General features: G+C 46.7%; 4 protein-coding genes across 7 annotated transcripts in view; 2 read left to right on the top strand and 2 right to left on the bottom strand.

Annotated features, from left to right (window-relative positions):
• The window catches only part of ATP5MF (ATP synthase membrane subunit f), a 102,335-nt gene extending 91,950 nt beyond the window's left edge, over positions 1-10,385 (top strand). Inside the window, exons 1-4 of one of the 2 annotated variants that reach the window (XM_049835566.1) lie at positions 8,629-8,687; positions 8,772-8,879; positions 9,723-9,839; positions 10,220-10,385. In XM_049835566.1, coding sequence (XP_049691523.1) covers positions 8,672-8,687; positions 8,772-8,879; positions 9,723-9,839; positions 10,220-10,248 — 270 coding nt within the window. In that variant the 5' untranslated portion in view covers positions 8,629-8,671 and the 3' untranslated portion in view covers positions 10,249-10,385. Of the gene's footprint in view, positions 1-8,628; positions 8,688-8,771; positions 8,880-9,722; positions 9,840-10,219 lie in introns of those variants that run through there. The other variant, XM_049835567.1, reaches the window with a different exon arrangement.
• Positions 10,386-11,852: 1,467 nt separating this feature from the next.
• Positions 11,853-18,680, bottom strand: CPSF4 (cleavage and polyadenylation specific factor 4). Its single transcript, XM_049835562.1, has 8 exons — positions 18,388-18,680; positions 17,422-17,472; positions 16,756-16,908; positions 15,867-15,962; positions 15,622-15,715; positions 15,090-15,162; positions 14,112-14,204; positions 11,853-12,742 (listed from the first exon to the last, which is right to left on the bottom strand). Exons 1-8 carry the CDS (start codon positions 18,488-18,490, stop codon positions 12,674-12,676), a joined length of 732 nt encoding a protein of 243 aa, XP_049691519.1. The 5' UTR covers positions 18,491-18,680; the 3' UTR covers positions 11,853-12,673.
• Positions 18,681-18,900: 220 nt separating this feature from the next.
• PTCD1 (pentatricopeptide repeat domain 1) lies at positions 18,901-23,312 on the top strand. The gene is made up of 8 exons (XM_049791686.1): positions 18,901-19,347; positions 19,576-19,716; positions 19,924-20,142; positions 20,762-20,863; positions 21,234-21,992; positions 22,234-22,350; positions 22,690-22,872; positions 23,091-23,312. The coding sequence occupies exons 1-8, from the start codon at positions 18,901-18,903 to the stop codon at positions 23,310-23,312; spliced, it is 2,190 nt and encodes a 729-aa protein (XP_049647643.1).
• A 623-nt stretch (positions 23,313-23,935) lies between these two features.
• BUD31 (BUD31 homolog) lies at positions 23,936-26,365 on the bottom strand. Of its 3 annotated transcripts, none has more exons than XM_049835563.1 (5): positions 26,259-26,365; positions 25,640-25,820; positions 24,946-25,068; positions 24,550-24,716; positions 23,936-24,202 (listed from the first exon to the last, which is right to left on the bottom strand). In XM_049835563.1, exons 2-5 carry the CDS (start codon positions 25,731-25,733, stop codon positions 24,152-24,154), a joined length of 435 nt encoding a protein of 144 aa, XP_049691520.1. In that variant the 5' UTR covers positions 25,734-25,820; positions 26,259-26,365; the 3' UTR covers positions 23,936-24,151. The 3 variants fall into 3 exon arrangements, with proteins under 3 accessions (XP_049691520.1, XP_049691522.1, XP_049691521.1); XM_049835565.1 differs by having other exon boundaries at positions 26,263-26,330; XM_049835564.1 differs by having other exon boundaries at positions 26,123-26,262.
• Positions 26,366-26,553: the final 188 nt, after the last annotated feature.

Genomic DNA, 26,553 nt, shown 5'->3' with positions numbered 1-26,553 from the left:
AAATGCCCCTTGAAAGGCCATGGTCGCGATCTCCGGGTCCATGCTGTTGGGATGCTGCAGGAATGAGAACACAGCATTGCTGGGGTGCGTTTATGGGGCCTTCAGCATATTAGATACTTACATTGCGAAACACCGCATTCTCCAGCTCTGACAGAGCCTCCTTTATCTCAGCTGCAGATTCCTGAGTCGAAATCGCTGCCAGATGACTGTGCACAGTGAGTTAATGGCCACAAAACCTGAGCTCCTCTTGCCTCAAGTCATTTACCCATAGCATCAATGACGTTATCATGTTCAGCCCATATTTACTACAGCTACAAACTGATTCAGAGAAACCTGGAGTACAGGATTAATCATTACTCTTGGGATGTTGAAAATGGATACCAGAACGGACTTCCAAATTAGGTATCTAAAAGTCCTGCATCTCCCAGGAGAGCCCCATTACATCTCCCTACTTGTTCTAATGGAATCTATAGTATGTGAGCACAGCTTTGCCTCCCACAAACCCTCCCTGCATAATTAGCCCCAGCTCAGATTGCTGCTTTCTGTAATGGCTGGAGAACCACTTTCTTCAGGCTACTGAGACGTAAAGAGGAAATGTTTATTGCAAAATGCAAGTCAACCACAGCCAGTGGGTCTGGGCCATGGTGGAGGGATACAGAAATGGCTTCTTCTTCTTTTTTTTGCCTCAGAAATAGAACTCACTAAAAATAGCAGTTCCTCAGGAACAAGACTGCCTGAAAATAGCTGTTTCTCAGGAGCAGGGCTGGCTGCTTCTGAAAGAAGTAGCTATTAATGTATAATTGTCCCTGAGGCTGGTTTCTGAGAAAATGCTGTACATACAGAGGGCTGTAAAGAGATATGTTCACAGGCAGGCAACATAGGCACCCCTCTTGTCAGAGGTCCTGCGAACTCCGACAGCTCACGTAAGTGCATTTGGTTCACTAATCTTAGGCACCGTTAGATCCATCATAGCACTGGGAGGTATTTTCCTGTGTACTGGTTAAAGCAGTGCTCTGGGATGCTCTTATTATCTGGACCAGTAAATGACAAAGCCTCCATCGCTCTAACCAAACCTACACTGATTCTTCTCCCAGGACTGAGAAAGCCTTAAAATCTAGAGCCAGCTTTGAAACTCCAGCACTCTCTTTCTACAGAAGGTCCAAGAACTTTGTTGAATTGCAGGTTGTGCAATCTACTTCCAATTTCCTGCTCTACTCAGCACTTAGAGTTTTTTCACGCAGATGCTACAGGGCAATAAATCTTTTGAAGAATGGCCCTACATTTCTCCCACTATGGTGTTGCCTTATAATGAGGAAAGACAAATTGCCTGTGAGAGTGGTTGATTGGTTGGTTATTCCCTACAATGTCTCACTCATCCCTCTCATATCACCATGGGTGCAACAGCTCATTTCTTGTGTCTTTTTTTTCCTTCCTGGCACAGCCAGCCAATATCTGCACAGAGGCCTTTCTCCTCCTCTTCTTCTCCCCTTAAGGAAATCTCCAGCTGACCAAAAGAAGCAGAGATTATCAAAGGTCCAGAAAAGGCAAATTTTGCAAAGCGGCAGCTTTAAGGAAACGGCTGTGCAGATGAAGTACGGGGGACTCTGACTGACTGCTGCCACTGTTTCAATCCCACATCACCAGTGCCAGAAACCATAGTAGCCTCTGCTGAGAGCATCCTTGGATCCCAAAGACTGGGTAGGACTGGCCTGTGTCATCACTGGATGGAAATCTATAGACTGCTTCTTCCAGGCTCTGCTTTAAGTGCTTCTTCAAGTCATATCTCTCTTCTGTTCACCAGCGATCTGATACTTCAGCATTCCGATAACAGCAGAAACAGCTTTCTGGAAGAAGTGTAAGGCTGAAGTTCTAGCCACCGAGTAGCCCAAGGCAGGTCTTTTAGCTCAAGAAATTACTCTCTTTTTTCCTGACCAAATTCCAGCAAAAGAAATGACACTCTGCTTGCAGTTACAGCAGGCTGCAATTTTCTTTATGGAAACTACCTGTAGTTCTGTGGATCGGCTTATATTGCAGTGTACAACAAAGACAGACATTCCCAGACTTCATTTTAACCTTGTTTGCTTAGGAGGGAGTACCAGAGAAGCTGCAGCCAGGCTGATTTCACATACCCACAGCTGTGGGAAACTTGTAAAACACAAAATATATGTTGCTAGAACTCTGGTGCCTGGCATGGCCAGGCAAAACTAGAGCAGGTATACATACCCCTGCCACACAGCCATGACATCTAGCCACACTGTTAGCGGATCTTTCCCTTCCCTATTGCTAAGCGGTATTGTTATATAATCTAAACTGCATACATAAAGGGAGAGATCTATAAAATACAGGTATATACATATACTCCTTGCCTTTTTATTTTGTTAAAGTTTTGAAAAAATGCCTTGGGACCCTCAGACCAAATAGCCTATGCAAGACAGAGTGCTTGGCAACATTTCTGTTTGATAGCAGCAGGGAGAGGATTTTTGCAGCTCAGATCGGTTTGATTAAACACGCATTTTGCTGCAGCTGTCATACAATGCTCATTAAAAAATACTCTACATTTGTGTAGCATTTATCATCCAAGAACCTCATCGTGTTTTACAAAATGTAATTAATTAAACTTTACAACTCCCCTCAGAGAGGGATAAGGAAAATGGAGAGTTGCCTTAATCCATCACCGAACTGCAGCAGACACTGGGTTAGAGGAAAGCAGCTGTTCAACAGCACGCAGCAGCACTAGAACAAGAAGAGAAGATCTCCAGGCAAAGTCACCCAGGGAATGTACCACACACCTTGTTTGCCTGAACTGCGCACTTCCACTATAGGTTAAATCCCAATTCTTGCAGATAAGAGGGTGATTTTTCTCGCCCACCCCGTACCCCAGGTTTATATCTGAGACACCTGGCAGTACACTATTCCATCTATTGAATCCCCAGCAGTGCTAAAGACCAGGGGCAGCCGCAGCCCTGAGCAGAACTGAGGGAGGCAGAAGATATAAAGCCATACAGCCACAAATTGCATCTCACAGTCCTGGAATGCTGTGCAAGCTGGTGCTTAAAGTGGAGGGAGGGTAAAGTCCCCTTAATCCCTCGCTTACTTCCCTCTCCCCTCCCCATCAGTAAATCCACACCTGTTAAAGGTCACCCTGAAATGAAATACATTTGAATACTTCCCACTGCAGCTTGGCTCCCCTGTCCCAGTCCCCTGCGGTACCTCCCAGTTCACGCTGCGGAGCAGGAGAGGGAAGGGGGGTGCCCATGTACCCTGCTCGAATGTCAGGGTCGCGTGGCTGAAATCCCACCCGACTCTTAGCTGATCTTTAGTGAGGAATCTCTTTCTCACCCTGGCTTTAAGATCCTTTCTTGCCAAGTGTATAGAATAACATGGCCACGGGGCAAGCCTGATTATACAGATCTGTTATGCCACTTCCACTACCTTGGAAAAAGCTAGAATTTGATCTGGTGCAAGTTGGGGAGGGGTGCAAAGCATCGCTCCTTTGCGAGTGCAGTATGGCAACAAAACCACGGAGGTACGTGCGGGAGGAGAATGATGCGAACAAACACACATGCATCCATGCTGCGCCATAAAGAAGCACTGAAAAAAGGGAGAACAGATGGAGGAGCAGGTATCTTACCAACTCACTCACCAACTAATCACACACAGCTTCAGATTCAGCTGGGAAGGTCAGGTAGACAATTTCCATGCAAGGCTATGAAAGTGCTAAGTATTTTCATCAGACATAAATGTGGGAAGGGAGGAAGAGTACAAGGATTGTGCTGGAGGAACTGACAGTGGATTCAAAGATGGTAACAAGGTGATTTTTTTTTAAGCCTCTGTCACAAAATTGAATTAGCCTACAAATCCTCCCCCGATAATACGAGGCCCATTTGTACAACCCTCCTTCTGGGCCACTCACACTTAGCCAAACAGACACATTGATAAGATGGGATTCATCACACCAGTCTTCTCCATGCTCATTAAGGCAGATCTGCTCGCACAGATCGAAGATGTGTTCAGCCCTGCCCTCCTGGATTGATACCACCATGGTTTTCCCCGTGGGTGCAAGTTTTTCCTCTTTTTAGCATGAAGAAACTAGTTTTTACCGGTCCCTGGTTTTATTTTCATGTTTGCCTATGGGAAGCAGGCAGTTGCTGCAGCAGACTTATCCTAGTGAAAATTCTTGCTTTGGTTTTGCAAGTGTTTTAATTAACGTAAATTATTTTACAACACTTTACTACTCATAGCATGTAATTATCTCCCCACAGGTATATATTTAGCTAAACAGCAGGCTGATCAAAGACCTACAAAATAAGGTACTTTTGCAACTGACACTAGATACAAGCAAAGACCAGCAAGATGGGACCAAAGGAGGCGGGAGGAATTCCCCCCCCCCCCCCCAGTCCTAAACACAGGGCTCAAATTTCTCTACTTGAAAAGATAATCATAACATTAACTTACACATTGTATCAGAGGAGCATGAAGACGCACTGATACTCAAGTGCTGTGAAGGAGAAAAGAACTATGTACATGCTGAACTATTAATCATTGGTAAGCAATCTCCTTTGTAAAGTGTTTTGAGGTTGACTAAGGCAAATGGCTCCATAATAATGCAGAGCAAGCAATCTGCTTACAATCAGAGGTTAACTCTCTCAACTGCTTTTGCTGGGTCAATCCCTAGGTGTTATCTATGCAAGGCAGCTCACTGTTTTCCTGAGGAAGTCTGGCCATGGAAGAGATTCCAAACTCCACACCCCTTTCTCATCCTATTCAGCTCGGGATTCTGGTTTCCACTGCAAGTACAATTTTAGATGAATGAGGCTGAGACCTACGCTGAGCAGCTGCCCTGCTCTCACCACATCAAACTGTTCATACAATTGAAAACCAACAGACTGGATCAAGATACCTGCAACCATAACCTTTCTCCAAAGTACTGGTTGATAAAACATGCATCTCTCCATTGAGCTTCTGGAAGTGCTGGTAGCCCATGATTTGTCTTTCTCCTTGACGGCTGCAGCCAGTTAACCTGTGCTGGTGGGAAGACATCAGATTGAAATAAGTGTTTAGGAGCCAAGAAGCATCCTGTGCCAAACCTCAGTTTTCAGAACCGTATCTGTCCACTTGTGTAGGTTTGATCCTTTATTAAAAGCACTGGGTGCTTTGTCATCAGTTTCAGTGGGCACAGGATCAGTTAGGTAAATCCTCGTCTCTTGACCTTCTTGAAGGCCACTTTGTGCTACTTTACACACCTAAGGACACTGTGTCTGCATATGACTGTAGCATCACTGACCACCAGGCCCATGTGAGACCCCAAGTTTTCAAAGAATGGCACACAGAACAGAAAAAATGATCCCAGCCTCTAAGATCTTACAGTCTGACGGAGGTTGTGTTATGCTTTTTACTTCTTTTCAGCAACTTTAATGAAGAGTGTTACTTAACTTCTCAGGCTACGACTGAATCTTTGGACTGAAAGCTGCAACATTATGTGTTACGGTAGCTACCGGAAAAAGGAAACCTCTTTCGTATCTATTGACGTCTTTTGCAAAATACTCTGGGTTTTTTGAATTATGTACTCCCTATTATCTCTATGCCATTACTTATAAACTTCACAGCATTTTCTAGAGGGGTCTTCAGTAAGACGAAAACCTCAGGGCAACACTCCATTAGGCTTTTATTTTTATAGGTTGGGTTAAACCTTCTTGAAATTGGTAGGTTTAACTGCATTCCTTTATTTAGGGTAGCTGAAGGAGACATTACGCCTGTTTCCACCCACAATGCAAGATTGCTCAAGTACCTGAAGGCTCTGGGAGGACAGTTTTGGGTACGATATTAAAAGGAAAGAAGGTTACGTGTGGATGGACAATACAGTTCAGGTGGAGGAGGAGACAGAAAGACAGCATATTGAAACAGGCAGGGAACGGAAACTTCAAAGAGCCTGAACAATCATTGATATAAAACCTGGACTGAATACAAGAAACAGAGGGATTTGGGGTCACATTGCTGCCTGGAGCAGGTCTGGAGCTATAAGCAAGGAAACTGGCTCTCAACTGCGTGATTTCTTCTGTGTTCAGGAAACAAGGGCTCTGAGCATTCTTGTAAGCAAACAGAAATACATTAGAAATACCTTTCTTCATCACTCCTCCTCCCCTCTCGATCAACCAGCGAGACCCTGAATTTTGGCCAGCAGCACGGGTCAAACTCAGGAAACATGTGCTACGAAACCTCCCGCACATCTGTACCATTTAACTCTTCCTGCTTGGTTCAGGATTAAGATGGCATAAAGACAACAGCACTATTCCTCTCTTACTCTACCAGAGCAGGCAGTTCAGGCCAAGGTTTAGGTCACCGCTGTCCCTAATTTCATTGGAGGTGTATCCTTGTTATGAACTTCCATTCCTACCCTAACAAAACAAATTTCCCCAGACCTTGCTATAAGCAATGTGAGCAACTCGATGTGCTCTTCTGCTCTGCAGGGAACTCCTTAAAATGAAGCACCCACCATTGGCTTTTTTCCTGTAGGTGAATTAATCTGCCTTGCATGAGTAATCCTATTTAAAACAATAAGTTGCCTTGCAAGAATGAGGGAAGCAAGTTTGAAGCATGCTTTTATGCAAGGACTGTAAAAAGGCCACATAGTAGTTCATCAGGGGACACTTCAGCAATAAAATGATGGTTACCAGTAAAGTCCAACAATATAATAAAGGATAATTTAATAAGGGGATTTTTAACCCATTTAACAGAGACTAAATTTGGACTCCTTTCTTCAAGTGATCAGGTACACTATACTTCCCTAATCCTACTTTCTGTTAATAAGTGAAAGAAAAATTTGGTGGTAATCTATTCCTTCTGCTTTTATTTTTATGTTATGGGAGAGCACTATTCAATATAAAAAAAATAATTTCAGTAAAATAGAGGCTGAAGCTAGACATGTAGACCAGCCTCTGAGTAAGATGCATTACAGAGTACCATACCTCTTGAGACAACAGAGGTCCCATGCCTCAACTCATTTAATACCAGGTAAAACAAACCCTACAGATTATAATCCAAGAATCCTGCAGTGGCAGGAGGAAGGCATGTGGAATAAGACTCTGAGACCTAAGAGAAGTAAAAGCTGTGGAGATTAGTAGCTCAGTGTCTATGTAGGAGCCCTGTGGGCCCCCTTCAGCATCCTTACTTTAGTCTTCATCGTCTCTGATCCGTTCTAACAGTCCTCAGTGGGACGGAGGTTGAATATCTAGGAAATGTGGGGTCCTGGCTGACCTGTCAGAAACAGCGGTGGATGGCTGCTCCCTGTTTACTGCTGTATCACTTTGCTTTTCACATTCACCACAATAAACAACAACAAAACCTGACACTATTTTATGAACCTGAATGATAACGCTTTAAAACCTCTAGAGGTCAGGCTAATGAGAGCATCTTTCCAGCAGCTGCATTCTGCTAAGTGCGAGTGACACCTGCTGGAGTCCTCTCCCCCATAACCCATCCTGCTCCCACCACAGCCAGCTCTGCAGGTGTTTGGTCTGCCCAGGGGGGACCTTCTGAGGGCCTGTGTGTGCTAAATTCTCCAGAAAGACGCTTGGGAACAAGAAATAGGTCTGGGTGGCTCTTTCCTATTGCAGGATGGCAAAAGCTGTCTTTATCCATGCGTTAACCTCTTTCACCACTCTGGTTATGCAGGTTTACTTCCACCATGTACCCAGACCCTGCCTCTCCTTTTGCCTTTGACATCCTTCCAGAGGACCTGTAGTAAAACGCAGCATATTACCACAGGGAAAAGTCCTGAGTAGGCACTGAAATGGGACCACACGATACATTATTCACCTGTCACCTAATCCCTGTGAAAAATACAGGCTAACATTCCTCCTCTCACCTTGAAGCCACCTAAGAAGACTGCAGGAGAGGGCAGGTGACCCCTGGAAGAGGTCTGAGAAGCTCTCACTTCTTACGTTACGATATACAATAACAAATTTAAATGTATGTTGCAGCATATGTTATCTGTGAAGGCACATTTACAGTGTTCAGAGTTGCCACTTCTTCAGAGCACACTGGAAAAGGTTGATTCGTGGGACATCAGCAGCCCCCAGAAGACTGCTGATGAAGTCTCGTGACGGTGCTGATGAAGACCTGTGAGTTTTTCTCTCTGCTGTTTTCACAATCTGCAGGAGCCTTCACCTCTGCAGCCCTGGCAAGCGCTGGCACCCGGCAGACCGCAACGTACGGCAGGGATGAAGAAGCAAGGTGCTGGCCTGCCCTGGGGCATCGGATGACAGCCTGCACAAGTCATGGAGCGTCGGCTGGGCCAGCGTCTCCTGACAAGGGTCCCGTCCGCTGAGGAGGCCTGCTGGAGCGGGACAGGGAGGGAAAACCCCTCAGGGTGCCCCCAGCCCTTGACAGGCCCGCAGACACAACAGGCCTCGATGCAGTGCCTGTGGCAACCGAGGCAAAGTGTGCAGCCCCCATTGGGGAACCGACCCCCCCCCCCCCCCACCTCGGTGAGGAGATGGGGAAGGGGACAAGGCGACACCGAGGCCAACACCTCCTCAGCGCGACCCGCCCAACATGGCGCCAGCCCTGCGCCACCAACATCCGGGAATCCCGCCTGACCGTCTTCCCGTGAGCCTCAGCGGCCCGCCCCTTCCCGCCTTCCCCCGCGGCGGCGCAGAGCAGCAGCGGCAAGATGGCGCATCCGCCGGGTGAGTGAGGCGGGCCGCCAAGGTGACCGCGGCTCTTTCCTTCCCTTCCCCTCTGACCGGGCTGTGTCTCTCTCTGTGCCGCAGCTCCTCTCAAGGACATGAAGCTGATGGACGTGAAGCTGGGCCAGCTGCCCACCTGGCTGGCCATGAGAGACTTCACCCCCGGTGGCATCCTGGGGGCCTTGCGAAGAGGTGAGGGGGGCTGAGGGGAGGGGGCCCGCCCGCCCTGCCGAAACAGCTCCGCACCCCCTCGGCCGGCGAGGACCTGGAGGGTGTGAATCCCTTCTCCTGACGGAGCTAGGCAGATCAGTGCATAAACATCTCTGGCTGCTGGAGCGGATCTTGGCCGTGGCAGAGGGATCCGGCAGTAGAGGGGCTGCTTCGGGGCGATTTTTGCTTTTCCAAAACAGTGCCTCGTGTTGCCTCTTGTGCTCCCATCTGTAAATTTGTTTCTGGCGTGGGCTTTATCCACCAGAGGTTTGTTTTCAGTATTCCTTCTGGTATAAACAGGAAGTATGGTGACCTTAGTCCTCAACCTACTTGCTGAAAATCTTGAGGTTTCCCAACATCACAAGTAAATTTAAAAAGAAAGCAAGTGCTCCCTGAGATGGTAAGAAAGGCCACAGGGTGTTTACAGATCACTGGGCAAAAGTTTTGACTGATGCCCTTTGCCAAATATGGCATTCGGGCAGATTTAAATGCACAATATCAAAGGCCAGTGTCTACATAATGTATATATGCTAGTGTGAAAGAATTAGATAATTCCAAAGCAGCTTGATCTCATGAAGGTCACAATAATGTTTAGGGGAAAATGCTAATGGGCTTTTTTTACCTTTTTTAGGGTTTAGTGCTACTAACTTGAGTTCACCTTGCTTAACTAACAGACGGGTTGTTTTCTCTCAGACTTGCTTCTGAGACCCTCAGATGCTTCATTAGAAACAATTTCCTGAAGTTCTGTGAAATGAGTCTGCTTCTTTCTGAGACAGAAAAATATGCAGCTCATCTGGCTGCTATGAAAGCTTTTCTCCTACACAGGTTACGACAGATACTACAATAAATATATCAACGTCAAGAAAGGGGGGCTTGGTGGTATCTCGATGGTGCTTGCTGGTTACATTGTTGTCAGCTACGTCTGGAGCTACAGTCACCTGAGTAAGTAAAAGCAATATGGCTGACTGTGTATAGTGCAGCTTGAAAGAGTGCTTGGGGCAATAAAAACAATGAATCTGCTGCTGCTTTTAGAAATAAAATGAAAGACAGTGCTAACCATTGCTGCCTGAATCCGAGACTGTGGGCAAGCAAACTTCTTTTAGCCATAGGGAACCTGAATGCTTAGTCAGTAAGTTATCAGATGGCCAATATTTTCTTGGTGACAAAGAAAACTTAGATCTTGTTGCCTGTCTGACCTGACAGTACTTAGAAACTACCTGCTCTGATTTTTGTGGAGTGCTTTTTTTCCTGTAATTTCAGGTGTGGTGTTTTTTTTCTTGTGACTTCAGTAAAATTAACTTCCTTTACTTTGAATAATACAGAGCATGACCGCCACAGGAAGTACCACTGAAGTGTGAATTTCAGAAAGTGAAGGTACAGCTCTTGAACAGACTTGGCTACTGGAACAGTTACCCTGACAGAAGACATCAGAACTATTCATATTGAAAACTGTACTATTATGACCAATAATAAAGTGCATACACGCTACATTCACTGAGTTGACACTCATAGCTGGCTTGTTAATTGTACTGTGCAAATGAGTTTGTCGTCTTAAGACTTTCAGCCCTGAAGGTTAAGTTCAGAGATGGTTGGGAAAACATCTGCTACTTGGGTTACATTATGAACTGGGGAAAACTATTACAATCAATTCCTATTTAACTGTTTAATAAAAGTAAAAAAGCATTGGTTTGCTTCATAATGGCCATTATGTAGAGGCTGGACAACTAGCTGAAAGGAGGTAATATTTTGATTTGAAAGAATATCTGAGCTTTAGGTGGCTTGTTGGTGTGGCCATGTGTTTCTCAGTCAGGCTGTCACCTGGGGGCTGTAGGTGTTTGGGCAATTTTCCATCATTTTGGAGCACTGTCGTGAGACAAGATTGGTTTAGCTTTAAGGAGGTCTGCAACTCCCATTCTGTCACTGGGATTCTAATGCTTCTTACCTCCAATAACCCAAAAAGTTCTATCAAAATGCTACCTACTTTCATTGCTAAAAGAAGCTCAAAGGTTATTCTGAATGGGTATGAGCTTAAAAGAACTTTAATGGTCCATGAAGTTAAAATGAAGGAAGACTTTGCTTCTTGACTTACACGCAGCAGTGAGAAGTTTAACAGGAGACACTATGTGGATAAATGGAGCTTAAAGGAGCATCTGTGGGTTTGGCCCCTGTTAAGAACCTTCCTCGAGCACCCCCCTAAGCAAGTGCATCCCACTGTCCCAACACTACCTGCTGACATTCGCAACTACAGCTGGGCGTTGCAGGTACAGCCTGCAGGATCCTTTTCTGAATAGGAGGGAGAGTGAAAACCACTTCTTGAGGCATATGAAGATTCTCAAGAGCTTCAGTGGTAACAGGAAAGCTTCCAGTTTCAGAAAACATCTGTTCAGATAGTGAAGACCAGAAACTCCTGAACTAGATCGGGAAGGTAGCCAGACACTGAAGTGTCTTGGTTCCTTTTACACGTGCCTAGTTAAACACAGATAATGCATCTCAAATTTTGGCCACTGTGAGAAGTGTCTGATGGTCTGTCATACCATAGTCACTTAGACGTGAAACTTCTATTTTGACTGACTCTGACTCCCCACAGTGAAATAACCACAGTCATTCAAACCAACATAAGCTCTGGTCACTTCTCTTAATCTAGTCATATGACCTTGTTCTTAAAAAAAAAAAAAAGTTCACAGCCAGCTTTTTCCATCAGTACATTTCAATAAAAACAAAGTATAAAGGCAGTCAGCACATGAAAGATGGGTTAGAATCAATAAGGCTCACATTGTAGGTGCACTTTTTTTTTTTAATTCACATTTTATCATTGGCCCTTTTGAAATAGTCTTCTCACAAAATGAATGGGTTTTGGCTTGGAAAAATTGCTCTCAGAAGAATGCTCTACCACTTTTAAAAGCAGTATTCTCTAAGAATATACATCTCCACTTCTTGGTCTTCTCTAGGCTATGGAAATACCTGCTCAGTGTGAGCTGGACGATGGGGGGGCCGAGACAAGGCTCTTCTATTCCTACTCTTCAAGCTGTGTTCATTTCCCTCCTTGCTTTTTGCAAATGGAAAATGAGCACAGATGCAGCTTTCCTACAATCATTGTTCCTATTGTTTGGCTAACCACAGAGATGCCAATTTATTCTCCCCTTGATCAGTTCTCACCCAGAAGATTAATTTCTAACCTTCAGTATAGCAAGAAACACAGAAACAAAGCAAGTGGACGAGAGTTTTACAGCCTGATGTACATGGTGTGTTAAGTCAGCCACCAGGACAAGCTTCTCGACTACAACAGGCTGGACCTGGGAACACAACTTCTGTTTTTAAGAGCTACAGGACAGCAGAATCCCTGCTTCCTCACTGAAGGGAAGGCATTTCAAGCATTAGCTTTCCCAGTCAGTCTTCCTGCTTCCACAGGGAGGGCTGAAACGCTGCAGGTTCTCCAAAGAGAAGTGGCAGAAGGAAAACACTTTAAAGAAACACTGGCGTAAGATGCATTTACGTAGACTGCTGCACCGGTGAGGGGTTTGCGCATCTATTGGCTTTTAGATCTACCTTTCACAAGGGCTCAATGAAAATAGGTGGAGGCCAAAATTTTAAAAAGGTTAAAACCTAAAAAAAAGTTGTGGACAATTACAAAAATGTTGCTTAGCAGCAGCCAGCCTCTGACCAGTTCTTTCAGTAATGGCATTAAAAAACAACCTGATTAATAGTTCAAGACATAGTGCTAGGCAGAAACCTTTTCTCAGTGTTAACAGCTCCCTTGCACTCTTCGTTTTGCTCTTTCACTGTCCACTGAGAAAGGCCAGATGTCCTTTGGTGCATCTGTTGGCATAATGACCTTTTTCACCACACTAAAAGAGAGAGAGAGAGAGAGAGGAATTATTACACATTTACAGCTTTTTTCCTCTAGCTGCCGTTATTAAGGTGGCTGGCAACTGTCCCGATTTGGAAGCTTTTCCACATATGGAATATGCAGTATTTAGCGGGTGAAACGAAACATGGTGTCACAAGGGACACCATTTATGGGCTATTTCCACTCCTTGGAGCAAAAGCTGCTTCTGTACTGAGAGCAACCTGATGCCATGTTGTTATAACGCACTACAAAGGAGAGAGCTCTCAGCGCACTGCTACGAACAACAAAGGGCTGTAACACACAAGAATTTCAACACTGGAGGCTTCCGAGACTAGTCCCTCTGATAAGCACTACATCAGAGATCTATGGGGACTCTCCTGATCGGTTATCCTGAATTAGACAAAGAAAAATGCATCTGAACAAGAGATTCATGACTTTGCACCTTGAAGTTATTCAAGCCCAGAGAGAAATGCCAGGATCTGGTGCAACAGCATGCTTCAGTTACGTAATTTACTTGTAGCTAAAATAATAAGCAGCTATTAAGGGTTTTCAGTGAAATGGATTCAGCTACTTAATATCCCTGTCCAATCACAGTAATTTTTACCCAAACAAGCACTAAGGCACAGAAGTTGGCATGTACAACGACGTAACTGTCAAAGCTGATGGGACAGGAAGATTCTTTACCCTTTTCTAGTGACTAGGTTTGGGGCTGTTGTGTAAAAATAGAGAGAGATGGAAGCTCAATGTGTCAAAGTTTTACTGGTGCTCCTTAATGAGCAACCAAGGCGAATAGCTCATTCCTTGGTTTGACAGCAATGGGGTGCATTTACAGCTGAAATGCTGAACAGTCTTTGCATATTCAATTTCTGTTACTTGCAAGAACCCTCCAGGCTAACAGGGGAGATTAAAATCTTTCTACAGTCACCAAGTGTAAGCAAATTAACTCATGAGACAAAACTAGTATTAACTCTTACTTTGAAATATACAGCTCAGCAGTCTCCTTTAACTGTTGTTGTGGTAGGGTTTCCTATTTATTAGCAGACAAGCAAAGTCTGTCCTACAACAGCCTTGTCACAGCAAGTCCATGAGCTGGCAAACCAGCAACCTAGAGGCCTCAGAACTCAATGCCAATTCCCACAACAGTATCCACGCACCAAAACACAATATCTATTGAGCAGAGCGCACATTTCATGAACCTGTTTACACAGTGAAAAAACCTTTTGCAGGACCAACACCCCGCGTTCCTTTGCCCGTGACAAGCAACCAGCCGGAAAGCAGCATGATGTAGTCCAGGTTACATGCACTCTGTACTTCTTAAACCTAGCACCCTCTCCTTTCCCTCCTCGTCTCCCTCCCCTCTGAATTACCTTGTAGCAGGTGACCTGCTCCAACGGCCGGGGTCCTCTGTTCCCAGTGTTGTTATTTTGAGACTGCATGACTCCAATGACTTGGGGTGTCCTCTGTTGGTTAGGAGAAGAGTTCTGACTTGTTAAGTGCATCAAGCATAAAGACCTTTATGGTTGTTATTTTGTTAAGAAGGGAAAAGAGCACCCCATATATCAAATGATCAATTTTCCTCCAAATCTGTGTGTGGGTGCTCTGCCAGCTGGAGCACCAGAGAGGAGAAATCAAGCAGTGAGGCTTACAAAGCCCAGAGATCCTGCTTTTCTCTGGAAAGCAGATTTAGAGAGTAGGTTTAGGCTGCTAAAATACCACTGCTATCCCTGAGAGATGTCACGCAGATTACAAAAACTAGCAGATTGCTGCACAAGCACATATGATGTGCTTCTATGTAATGTGGGAGCATTCTGTGGCTACATCTCCACGTAAAGTTGGAGCAATTGTTGGGCTTTCATCACTATAATGGCACTCAGGGTTTCTCACTGCTTAATTCTTGCATAGCACCCTCCCTTCCAGGCAGTGCCCCAAGCAACAGAACTGCCACTGCTGGGCTCTGAGCTGGAGGACAGTACTAATGACTGAGAAGATTAACCAGGGCGAGAGGAGCAACAGAACAAAGCAAAACACCACAGTCCCAGGACAAAGGCAGCAGCAGTCCATTGTGATCAGACAGCAGACATTAGAGGGCTGGGAAGAGGAAAAAGAAGGGACGGTGCTTTGTGGTTTATTAGGATTTTTCTCCAAGTTCTTAATTACAAAAGACTATCACACCCTGTTGTGAAATAGGAAAGGTTTTCCCTCATTCAGTGAGTCTTTCTCAAAGACTTTCCAGCAAACCAGATCCAGGTGTCCAGTTTTGACCACTAGACAATATACCCTCTTTTAAAGTGCTGTGGGAAATGCTTTGAGAGGGGGTGTGTAGGGGAGGCAGGGGAATTGTGTACCTTTTGCTGTGTTTGTGTCGGTTGAGGCAGTGGTGGTTGCTCTGTGGTTCCCATTGGCAGTTCAAACCGAGGGCTGGTTTAGATGGAAACAAGAAAATTGATTCTCAAATCATATGCCAACGTTTTACCATCAGCTCAGTCAAGGAACTCCAAACAACAAAACAAACATTCAGCCAATTAAATTTGGCTCACAGGAAATGGACCTCCCCCTCCCCACTCTTTGCATTCTGATGCTCAGCAATTATGTCTACAAAAATGACAATCAAGTATGTAGCACATCCCTCTGCCTGTAAGATATTCTGGAATGTAAAACCATGTGATCCCACTGCACTGGTGGCATCCGATCACCACTCTAGAGTCTTACTGGTAACTCCCTGAAGAGGCGCTGCCCCATATCCTCAAATCAGTACAACAAACTAAACATTGGCCAAATCTCCAAAGCCATTGGGAAGCACTGGAGCAGCCTCATTTGACATACACCAGATTACAAGGGAAACACGAGATTATAGGACAAGCCTGGAAGCATACTCACTGCATGAATTTACAGGTAGGCCCCTCTGGACAGAATCCTACTAGGTAATTCACACAAATTACTCTTCGAGTGTGTCGGTGTCTGCAGAGGGGACCTGCAACACAAAGCTCAGTAGTTCACGTTCCACATATACATACCCCAGCACTCAGTAGTAGCAGGTACACAAGCAGATCACGCAAAGAAAGAATAGCAACACCCTACCCTTGATTATAGCCACAGAAGCAGCAACTGTGTGACATACATACCATGTTTACAGAAGCCTCTGTCATACCAGGGACAGTCTTTGATCTTAGACTCCGGGTCAATGTGCAAGAATGGACATTCTTTGTTACTGCATTCCCCTGTACCAAAGGCAAACACACTTCTTAGTCAATTGTGCAGGTTCGAGATCAAATGACTCTCAAAACATTACCTGGATCATGTAGCTCCCACAAAGCTGTTACCAATATTTATAAGTTCAGGCACAACAGTCTTACTGCCTGCCTTAACCTAGATGAAGAACACCAAGGACTCGCCCCCGGTGAGTAAAGTTCTACCAGACTGGATTATTTATGTGTACTTTTAAAAACAATGCGGAAACTAAATTTGAAAGAGCAGTCATGATAACAAAAACCAAACATTTAGTGCACCAGAAGCGTGGAGAAACTACAAATTGCGCACTAACCTCAATCCAAGGAAACCTACAAGACTGTAAGTTTCTGACAGCAAGTTGCCTCATTATGTCCAGATCTCCAGAGCTGGAAAGCAAGTGCATAAAAGTTTTGCACCCCCATGCCCTCTGCTGCTCATCAACTCCCCAAAATAAGAGTCATGCAAAGACCAACTGCTCAGCCTACTCATCTCATGCCCAAAACAGAACATAAGGCATAAAAACCCAGTAAAAACTTGGAACTTCCCCCCTCTTCCCCCAAGGGACAAGCTCTTGAGAGAGAAGACATCTACAATAAGTCACAAATTTTGGGGGATAATAAGGTGAAGGACTAAGCAGATCTGAAAAATTACAATCTAACGGCATCATTGGACACAGAAGAACTGTAATGCTCTGAAGACAGACGAGAGGGATGTATCAGGATCCTCTTCACTAGATTCCCACGCCAGCAAGGAACACTAAGTAGGAGCTACAATGCCCCTTACCAAATTTGGAGTAGAAGTAACATTCAGGCATCTTGGTCATGTCATACTCGTGCAGAAACTCGCACTGGTCTCCCTTTTTGCACAGTCCTCGTAGCCAGTGTTTGCAAACAACTGTCTTTTCCCCGCTGATGTGTCGGAACGGGCACATGCCTCCTGCAGAAGGACGGGGCAAAGGGTAGGCAAAAAAGAACAATTAAAACCAGCGGCACAAGAAGGCACAGAGCAACAGCAACACTTTGTTCCCCTCTGCAAGAGGGCTTTCAGAAGACATCTCTTTTTCTTATGAATTCAGCCTTTAGTGGCAATAGCAATACCGGGAGTTCCAGACAAGTCTTATGTTACTCTCTAATGAGCTAAGCAACGTAGTCTCCAGCTCTTCATTCTGGCAACCACGAACCACAGCAGCTAATACAGGCACATCCACAGCAACGTCTGTGCATGGTAAGTTCAAGCCTTCCTTTACCGGTAGCTTTTTTTATTCACCTCCCAGCTTCTTGAAAACACCACCATTATTTCACAACTGCTGCAGTTATTCCAACATCCTTCAGTTTTATCCTCAATCTAGGATATCCCCTCATCTTTACAAAAAAGAAGAGTACTGTAGACAGTGCTAGAAAATCTAGTTCCTCCCCTTCCTCCCCCAATTGTATTGGAAATATTACTTGCCTTTTCCACAGGCTGCTTTTAAAAAAAATTCACAGACAGCTGCGCCTGATTCTGCAGAGAGAACAAAGAAACATAACTCATTTTAACAAAGTTTTGTGACAACTTTTAAAATACTTCCTTCCCCACCAAGACACTCTGGTCCTCAACATCAAAAGAAAAACAGCGTTTTGGTTTGGGGAATTTACTTTCCCGCGCAAGTTCCTCGTTCGAGTCTGGCCCTCAAAAATACCTGTATTCTTCTTAGGGGACACCAAGGGGAATTTGCACAGGTGCTTGTTTTGCTTTTCAGATACTTAGGTTTTGTTGACTGGGTTTTCCTGTGCTGTTAGGTCAATCATGTCAGTGAACCCTGTATTTACAGCCCTGGCAACAACAGTCTTATATTTTTTGACCAGAACAGCCCGAAACAATGATTAGAGTGTTATCCCTTGCTAATCCTGACCAACAGAAACCACGACGTTTGAGGGAGTTAAAACACAAGTTTAGTAGCCTGGCCAGAAAATTTCAGCAAATGGCGAGTCCCCTAAGACTACCCATGCCAGATTATTCGACTGGAGGAAAAGGTTTAGAGACGGGCCCAGGGATATACCTAAAGACGAAGTCTCCCTGCCATTGCAATGCCTCATCTATCAAAAGGGAATGAAAAAAAAATAATAAAGTATCCTGCAGGACAGCGATGTTTATTCACGATAATGCCTCAACCTTCACTTTCCAGCCCGGCTGGCTACTAACTACAGCCTTCATTACGTAGGAAAGACAAACACCCGGATTAAGACGGAAACCTCGCAGGGAGCGCAGAAGTTGGGCGGATCTACGCAGGAGACCTGAGCAAGGCGCAAGGATCCCCTCAAACCTCCCTCCCTCACACACACACCCCACACACACACACCCGCCCCAGGCACCAAGAGCCTGCCCCGAGCACCCCGGGGAAGAAGGAGCCGCGCAGCGCCCTGTGCCCGCACGCACTGTCCATGCCGGGAAAGGGCAACGGCTGCGCCCCCAGCTGCTGCTCCACGGCCAGTTCCAGGTCGAACTTGATGTGGTCCACGCTGGCGATGAGCTCCTGCATGGTGGCGGCTGGGGGGCGGCGGCAGCGGGAAGGAAGGGGAGGTATGGTGGCGGTAGTGATGGTGGCGGCGGTGGTGGCAGCGGGCGGCCGGGCCCGGGCTGGCCCGGCCCGGCCCGCTCCGCTCCTCGCCGGCAGCGCCTGAGGTGAGGGGAGGAGGCGGCGGCGGCAGCACCTCGCCGCCCCGCGCCGCCCTCCCGCGGAATGCCGGGAGTTCACCTCTGACCTTACGGCCCGGCGGGCAGCGCGCCCCCGCCCCTTCCCCGGGCTCTCTCCACCAACCAGCTGGGCGCAAACTCGGCTTCGTTCCCGCCCCTTCCGCTCCGCGCAGGCGGCGCTAGTTGAGGGGAGCGGGGAAGCGGGCCGGTCCCGTCCCCGCTCCGCCGCCTCCTCCCGCTGGCTACGGGCACGCCATGAGGTCTGTGCGGCTCCTTTTCGCCTCGCGGTGCTGTTGGGTCTCCTCCGGTCTCCCGACGGGGCGGTGGGCAGGCCTCGAGCAGCCCGGGAAGGCGCCGTGCCTGCTCCGGTCCCCGGGTGAGGGGCCGCTGAACGGCTGGAGGCCGTTCCGCTCCTCACAGGCGTCCTGCAAGCTGCCCGGTAGCGACTTGAGAGAGGGCGATGCCGGCAGCAGCGCTGAAGCTGTTGGGGAGGAGGACGAGGAGGAGGAAGGCGTGGAGTTCGGGACGCTGTCTAATAAATTTTCTTCTCGAAAATATTATCACAAAACCACATCACGCTTTCAGAATTTAAAGCTTCAAGGAGAGGGAGGGGAAGGACCGGAAAGAAAACCTCGTCGCGGTCCCAGGAACACCCCGTACTGGTACTTCTTAAAATGCAAAGCCCTCATCAAAGACGACAAGGTGCGTTCCCAGCTCTTCGCGTAATTGGTTTTTAATAGCATCGATGAAAGATGCAACTCTGTCCCAACTGTATCATCCTATCGCTTAGTATCTTCACAGAAAGAAGTAAAATAAGAGCTAGTGAGGAATCCCGTGCTCTGTGGGCCTTCTACTGTGACCGGCCCACAGCTGCTTATGTTAATATCCATTGTAATTGATTCTCATCCTGGATTTTCCTCTTCCCTGTAGCTGGCGGAGGCTCTGGAGCTGTTTGAGGTGCAGATGCTGAAGGAAGATCGTGTGTGGCCGGAAGAAAGCAATTACACTGTTCTAATTGGCGGCTGTGGCAGGGTTGGCTACGTGAAAAAGGCCTTCAGGCTCTACAATGATGTAGGTTTACATTCTCCCCTCTCTCAGACCTTCGTTATGTGTTCTAAGCTGAAACCGATTCAAGCATTTGGTCACGTTGCTGTGTGTCCAAAATGCCTTTGAGTTACTGTTTGCACCTTCTTAGCCTGAAACTCTAAATAATAAGTGAAGAAATTCTACAAGTCCTTTCCTAAAAAGCCAGTTCAAATTTTTCTTCTCTTCCCTTAGATGAAAAAACGAGGCTTAACTCCCACCGAGGCCACTTACACAGCCCTGTTCAATGCCTGTGCTGAATCGCCGTGGAAAGACTCCGGCCTGCAGAGTGCTCTCAAATTACGGCAGCAGCTAAAGAGCAAAAATGAAGAGCTGAACCTGATCACCTACCACGCGCTGCTGAAGGTCTGTGCCCTGTGCTCAGATCTCAGGATGTGCTTCGATGTACTGAAGGTAAATACATGACTTTTCTCGTATTAAGCGTAGTCTGCTCTGGTTAAAGCTCCTGGAAGTTGCCACCTTGCGTAGACTTTTTTTTATTTCATTTCCAGCAGAGGTGGTTACAGGTCTCATGTTTACATTTCATTTACATTGATCCTTGGTCTCATACAATGGTACATACCAAATATTAAGCTTAAGTACATAAAAGGAGGCAGCTACAGAGGTTGGCTTTTAAACTCTGGCCAGTTGTGTCAAAGACTTATCAAAGTTTTTGTGGGGTTTGCAGCTACTGTTTCTGTCTCCGTTTCTTGTTTTGAAGACCCATATATTGATACCTAGGTCCTTTTAAAGCTCTTACAGCAGCTCTTCTCAGAAGAATAGCTAAAAGGATTGCAGTTCCTGCCCCAAATTCCCTGTAGCTCCCATCAGGGAGAAGCTAGGATCCGTGCAGGCATTTCAGGGCTCTCTTTCTGCTGGAGCAATCGTTCTGGTCACAGCACTAAGAGTTCACACAATGCTTTGTTGCTGCTGTGTCCCCAGAAGACAACAGCAGTATTTGAGCTTCACAGCCAGCTGCGACAGACTCTTTATCTGGTAACTGGGAAGTTTAATGCCCTCTCTGCTTTTTTAGGAAATTGTGCACAAGGGCCATGTTCTCACAGCCGAGACCTTCAGCTTCCTTCTCATGGGCTGCATAAAAGACAGTGAAAATGGCTTCCGATATGCCTTACAGGTTTGTCTTCAGGTTCTAAGTGGGGAGGCAAAAGTGCTTCTGTATTGTAACTCGTCACTTGAACGCACAGGAGGCAGCAGGTTGCTCAGAGCTGATGAAATAGGAGGAGTTCAGCTCTTCCTAGGAGAAGTTCTGTAAACTAGACTTCCATCAGGATGTCTCGTACGCTGATACACTGCCTCGGGTGATCTCGCAGGCCTGTACTAGCTCGAGGTGGCTGTTCACTGTCCAGTGGCATCTCACCTCATCATGCTGTAAACTCACTCCTTTTCTGCAAGCAGATACTGCTAACAGATAAGCTTACAATCTACTAGAAGTACTCCTGTTACTTAATATCATGTACATCTGATGTTTATCTTCCCCTCTTCAGGTCTGGAAACAAATGACTAAACTTGGAATAAAGGGCGACAGCCACACGTACAATTTGATGCTGCGTGCTGCAAGAGACTGTGGGATAGGCGATCCAGTCGTGGCTTCTGAACTCCTCCTCAGGTCCACCGATGAGAACTCGTCTCAGCTAAGGCTTGCACCCGGGAGGCAGAAGGAAAAGGTGCAAAATCAGAGGAAGAAGGGAACTGAGAATGCAGCTGCTGTCCAGCTAGATGTGGAAGCCATGGAAAAGCAATTATTTCAGGAGAGTTCAGTGGAGGCTGAAGAACTGATCCAGCAACAAAATAAAGATGTGAATCAGACTGAAACAGAACCCGCTGCTCTTGACAGCCCCAACGTAGCTCACAGCAGGATGGGAGCGTTGACAAGGAGAGGCCAGAACGAGATGGAGCAGGAACAAGCACACCTGAGCCAGAATCTGCGTTTCTGCAATCTGCCCAACTTGCTGGATTCTAGGATGCCTGACGCAGCTGTGGTTTCCTTGGGGACAGTGGCCACGCCGTCCGATCGACTGGCTTTGATGGGGGACGTGGAGGGCTTCTTGAATAAAATGAAAGAGGACAATGCAGAGCCCAACATTAAAACATTTACATTACTGGCTGAGCTGGTGGAGCCCCAAAGCGCCTCAGAGGCCTCTTTGCTGGCACGCTTAGATAAGTGTAAACTGAAAGCAGATGTGACCTTCTTTAACGCTTTAATAAGGAAGAAAAGTAAACAGGGAGACTTGGAAGGAGCAAAGGTGAGAAAAAACCTCAGCCCTGTCACCATCTCCTTGCCTCAGGCCTCTGACATTACCTGTCTTTTGCCGAGACCCATTTCTCTCTGCACAATAGAAACCAGGGATCTCACACTGTTTTCCACAAACTAGTGCTTGGCTTAATTTCCAAGTATTCATGGACTCTGTTCTAGCACATTCAGCTCTGTCTGGAAAGCTACAGTGAGACTTTTTGGAAACTGATGTCAACCCTTGTATCTTGCAGAGCGTGCTGCCAGCCCTAGTGAAGAGGGGACTATCGCCTAACCTCCAGACCTTTTGTAACCTGGCGATCGCTTGCCACCGAGAGAAGGATGGACTGCAGTTACTCTCAGATATGAAGGTAATCAAAAAAACTCTGCTGCTTGTGGTTCGAGCTGCAGGAAAAGGCAAAGCAAAGCGTTAACGCTTCCAAAAAGACCTGCTGAGGTTTCTGTGGGGAGTGGTTGTGTTCTCACTCCAAACCCGTGCAACTGTAGAATAGCTGCCAGCTCAGGTGGTCTGTTGTGTGCCTGCGCTGGGACAGGAGAGGGCTCACAGGAAGGGGTGTGCTGGCACTGCCAAAGCTGCTACACAGGTCCCAGAGTGAGAGCTATGCTCCTTGTGTAAGAAGTGCCTGTGCGCCTTTTCCTTCTCTAGCTAGCAGATTAACAAGTTTAACTGTAGTGTTTGTTGTTTCCAGAGGTCTGGAGTAATTCCCAACAAGTATATCTACAGCACCCTCATTGCTGCCGCTGTGAGGCAGCTGGATTACAGTTACCTCACAGAGATCCTGCGAGACATGAGGAATAACCAAGTGGCTCCCAATGAAGTTATCATACGCCAGCTGGAGTTCGCAGCACAGTACCCTCCGAAATTTGACAGGGTAAGTAGCCACAACTGGTCACAGTGTGAAGGCATCAGGAAGGACACCAACAAGGGAGGGGAAATGTAGACATCTGCCTAAGTCTTTTTCCTTTGGGTTTTTCAGATCTGGCTGATAGTTACTCGATAGCCGTTTCTTTAGTAGCAGCTTGTAGCATGCTGGTATTGAAACGAGTTCTGTTCTAATAGAAACTTGTTTTGTTGGATTTCTATTTGCAGTATAAGTCAAAGAACCCCTATCTGGAGAAAATTGACGGTTTCCGTGGCTACTACTATCGGTGGTTAAAAGTAATGGCAGGAGAGGAGACCCCCCACCCCTGGGAAAAATACAGAACAGTGAAACGTGTGGTAGATGACAATAAGGAAGAGGCTGTGCAGGAGCAGCCGGGGAGAAGTAGCAGTAAGCAGGATGCTGAAGTCCCGCATCTTCCTTGTGCTTAAAGGACTTGCTCCCTTAAACTGTCTTGTAGTAAAGCTGCTTTGTATTTCCATGAACCCAAGTTCTTGTGGTAACTACATAATAAAATGCTTGTCCTTTGTTTTAAGGAGAAGCAAATACATTTTCAGGGAGTTTCCTTAAACTGCAGAAGATTAGATAGGTTGTAGTTTAGCAAACCCTGTGCTCAATGAGGAAGAAGCAAAATCAGATTTAACAGTGGTTTAGCTTGGTGCTAGTTTTGTCTCTTTCCTGGGTGTATCTGGGTACTTAATATGTGACCTGTAAGTCTGTATAGGCTGCTGGCATTCCTGAATGGATCTGCGCACTAGTTACACTAATAATTACAAACCTTAGCAGAGAGTTCCAGTGAAATTTCGCTTCCTTCTACACAAGATCAGGGGTGAGTCTGAATCAGACTGGACATTTGAGAACTGTATTATTTCCTTTCCCCACAGCCTTTTAAATTCAGTTTGTTGAGAAAGAGGGATAAGAGCTGATTAAAAAACAACCCACATTTAGAACACCTCAGAGTTATGTAGAACAACCTTACAACAAGCCAACCAAAACACATCCACCAGGAGAATAGGGGCATATAAATGTTTTGTCAGAAGATCGCACCACTCTCTCAGGAGGGCAGACCTTTATTTTAAAATAAATGGCTACACAAAAACCTACTCCAAAATGACCACCATTGTATATATGATCCAGACGAATACGTTGCTGTTTTAATTGCTATACACAAATATCCAATCACACAGAAGGTGGCTGTAACTGCACTAATAGTCCGCTGTGCAGGATGATATCCCTCAAAGTTCAAAAAGTAGTCTTATGGCTAAAGGCTTCACCCAGAACAGCCTCTGCATCCACAGTGAGTGCATTCAATGATTCTCCCCTGGAAAAGAAACATGAAGAGGGTATTTCAGCCAAGCTACGTGAGCAGATGGACCAGCAGGCTTGGGCCTCAAGGCAGAGAACGGGTCTGGGTGGGAAGGGTTTCTACCATCTAGTTTTCTGTCGTTTCCCATACTTTAATGATTTTAAATGCCTGCACGCCAAAGCTAACAGTAACTTCAGAAGCAACTAGATACCAACTCTACCAGGAAAGATAGAAAATGTTAGAACTGGAGGAAATGACCAGGAATAACAGTGCTACCTCCTCAGCTGTCCCTGAGCTGGGAGGAGTTAGAACAGGTACTGCAAGGGTCCAGACAAGTAGAGGAACAAGCTAAAAACTCTTACCACTTCCAGCTTGCTTTTGGGGACCCTGCAGATGCAGTTGGTTCCAAAGTTGGTGTCCCGTGTCTGGATACACCGCAGGCAGCAGAGGTTCTCGTAACCCTGTTTTTTCCACTTTGCAATCAGGTTTTTGTCAGCATATCCTTCCTTGATGCAGTACTCATACAGCTCTGCAGAGGAGCAGACACCATCAGAAGTAGCTCTTGGGAAGCATTAGAAGAGTTACTATCAGGAACTACTAGCTGTAGTAACTAGCAGTTAAAGCGAGGCAGCTGCCAGCCTTCCCTCCCCAGAAACCTGATCCTTCCCACCAATGACCCAGTTCAGGCACATCCACAGGCGGACATCTTACTCTGTTCCGTTTTCCCCTGCCCAAGGTAAAGCATTTGCGTTCCTCACCTCTGCTGATAGCTTTTCTTTTATAGAAGAGATCAAAGATGTAACGTGTTTTCTGGTGATGAATTCTGAAGATAGGCCAAAGAGATTCTACTTTCCTTTTCCCCTCGTGAGGCTCAGTCTCCGCTGGGAGGGAACACAAACACCAGGTTTCAGCTGACCATTCCAGGCAGCCAACTTATTTCATTAGTCACTTTGCAATAAACTGTTGCAAGAACGTTCATAACTTTAATACCTTACGGAGATAAGGCTGAGCTTAATGGGAGAAGATTCAAACAAAAGGGACCTGACCTGGAACAGCTCCTTTAGGAAATAAAACCAGAATGACAGTGGGGATGATGTGACCCACACTGGGACAGCGGGTGACTTCATGGCTGCCCTACTTGTCAGACCAGAGCAACGGCATGGACAAGAACCACTGGTCCATCCACACACACTGGTGAGTTTCAGCCAGGGTTTGGCCATGGCATGTCCTAAAACAAAAACTCTGTACACCAAACCTCTGTGCTCTGTAACCAGTGCATGCCCAGAAAAAAGCACCCAGTACCAGCCCAGTCTCAGTCTGTGCTATCACTGCAAGGCAGAGATATAAAAACCATCAATCTATATTCACAGGGGAAGCTGTGCTTTGTGAAGCGGTTAAGGATTAGCTTGTTTCAGAGTCCCATCCCGGAAAAGACCCAGCTCTGCCGCTTACCTTCTCTCATCTTCTGATCCAGCTCATCCAGCGTTGGCTCAATCAGCTCCCAGCCATCCGGGGGAGGCTTCCTGCTCCTCTTCACTTTGGGCATTGCCTCAGGAAGGAGAAAGGCGAAAGGCAAGGGGACGAGGCTTTGCCAGCACTCAGGTGTGCAGGTGCTTCAAAGTCCTGACAACCACTGGAAAATAAACCCAAACAAGCAGAAAGGAAAAGAGTTGTCAGAGAGATTTCTCCTAAGATTTCTGTGCCCCTTTGCCGTTTTGCACTTCGATGATAAAAACAAGCTTTATCGAGCTCGTGAAAGAGGTAAAATCTCGCCCAGTGCAGCCCCCGGGGTGAGCGCTGAACCCCCCTTACCGTTAACAAATCTTTTTTTTTTTTTTTTTTTTCCTCCTCAGCAAAGTGAAACAACAGCCATCCCTCCCCCACCCCCCGGACTACCCTGAAGCAACAATTTCCCACAGCTCCCACGGAAAATACCGGGCCGGGGCCTAGCGCGGCCCCCGGGATTCGCCAAGGTTCGGGCCGTGTTGGCAGCTGCGGAAGGGGAAGGAGAAGAGGAAAAAAAAAAGGGGAAGGGGGGGAGAGGCCCCGTCCCGCCGTCCGTCCCGCTCACCTACCGAGGAGCGCAGCTTCCGCTCCGCCGCCGCCGTCACCCGTGGGGCCTCTTTTACCGGGACCGCCCCGTGGCTCCGCCCCTCCGGGCTGCCCGCTGCAAATGCCTGAGGGAAAGCCTCCCCGCCGTGCGCTCCTCCCCCTCTCCCACCTCGCCCGGTTGCAGGGCGGTAGAGCGCGGCTCGGCGGAAGGGAAAGCGACCCCGCTGTCCGTTCGTTGCTGGGGGAATTGGAGGGGGGATTTGCGGACGGCGGGAGCGGCGGCGCTGAGGGCAGCCCCGGGGGGGGGGGAAGGG

The sequence above is a fragment of the Accipiter gentilis genome, chromosome 33, assembly GCF_929443795.1.
Source record: "Accipiter gentilis chromosome 33, bAccGen1.1, whole genome shotgun sequence".
NCBI lineage: Eukaryota > Metazoa > Chordata > Aves > Accipitriformes > Accipitridae > Astur > Astur gentilis.
Note: the sequence above shows the minus strand (reverse complement) of the source record. Positions and strands in the feature narration are given on the sequence as shown.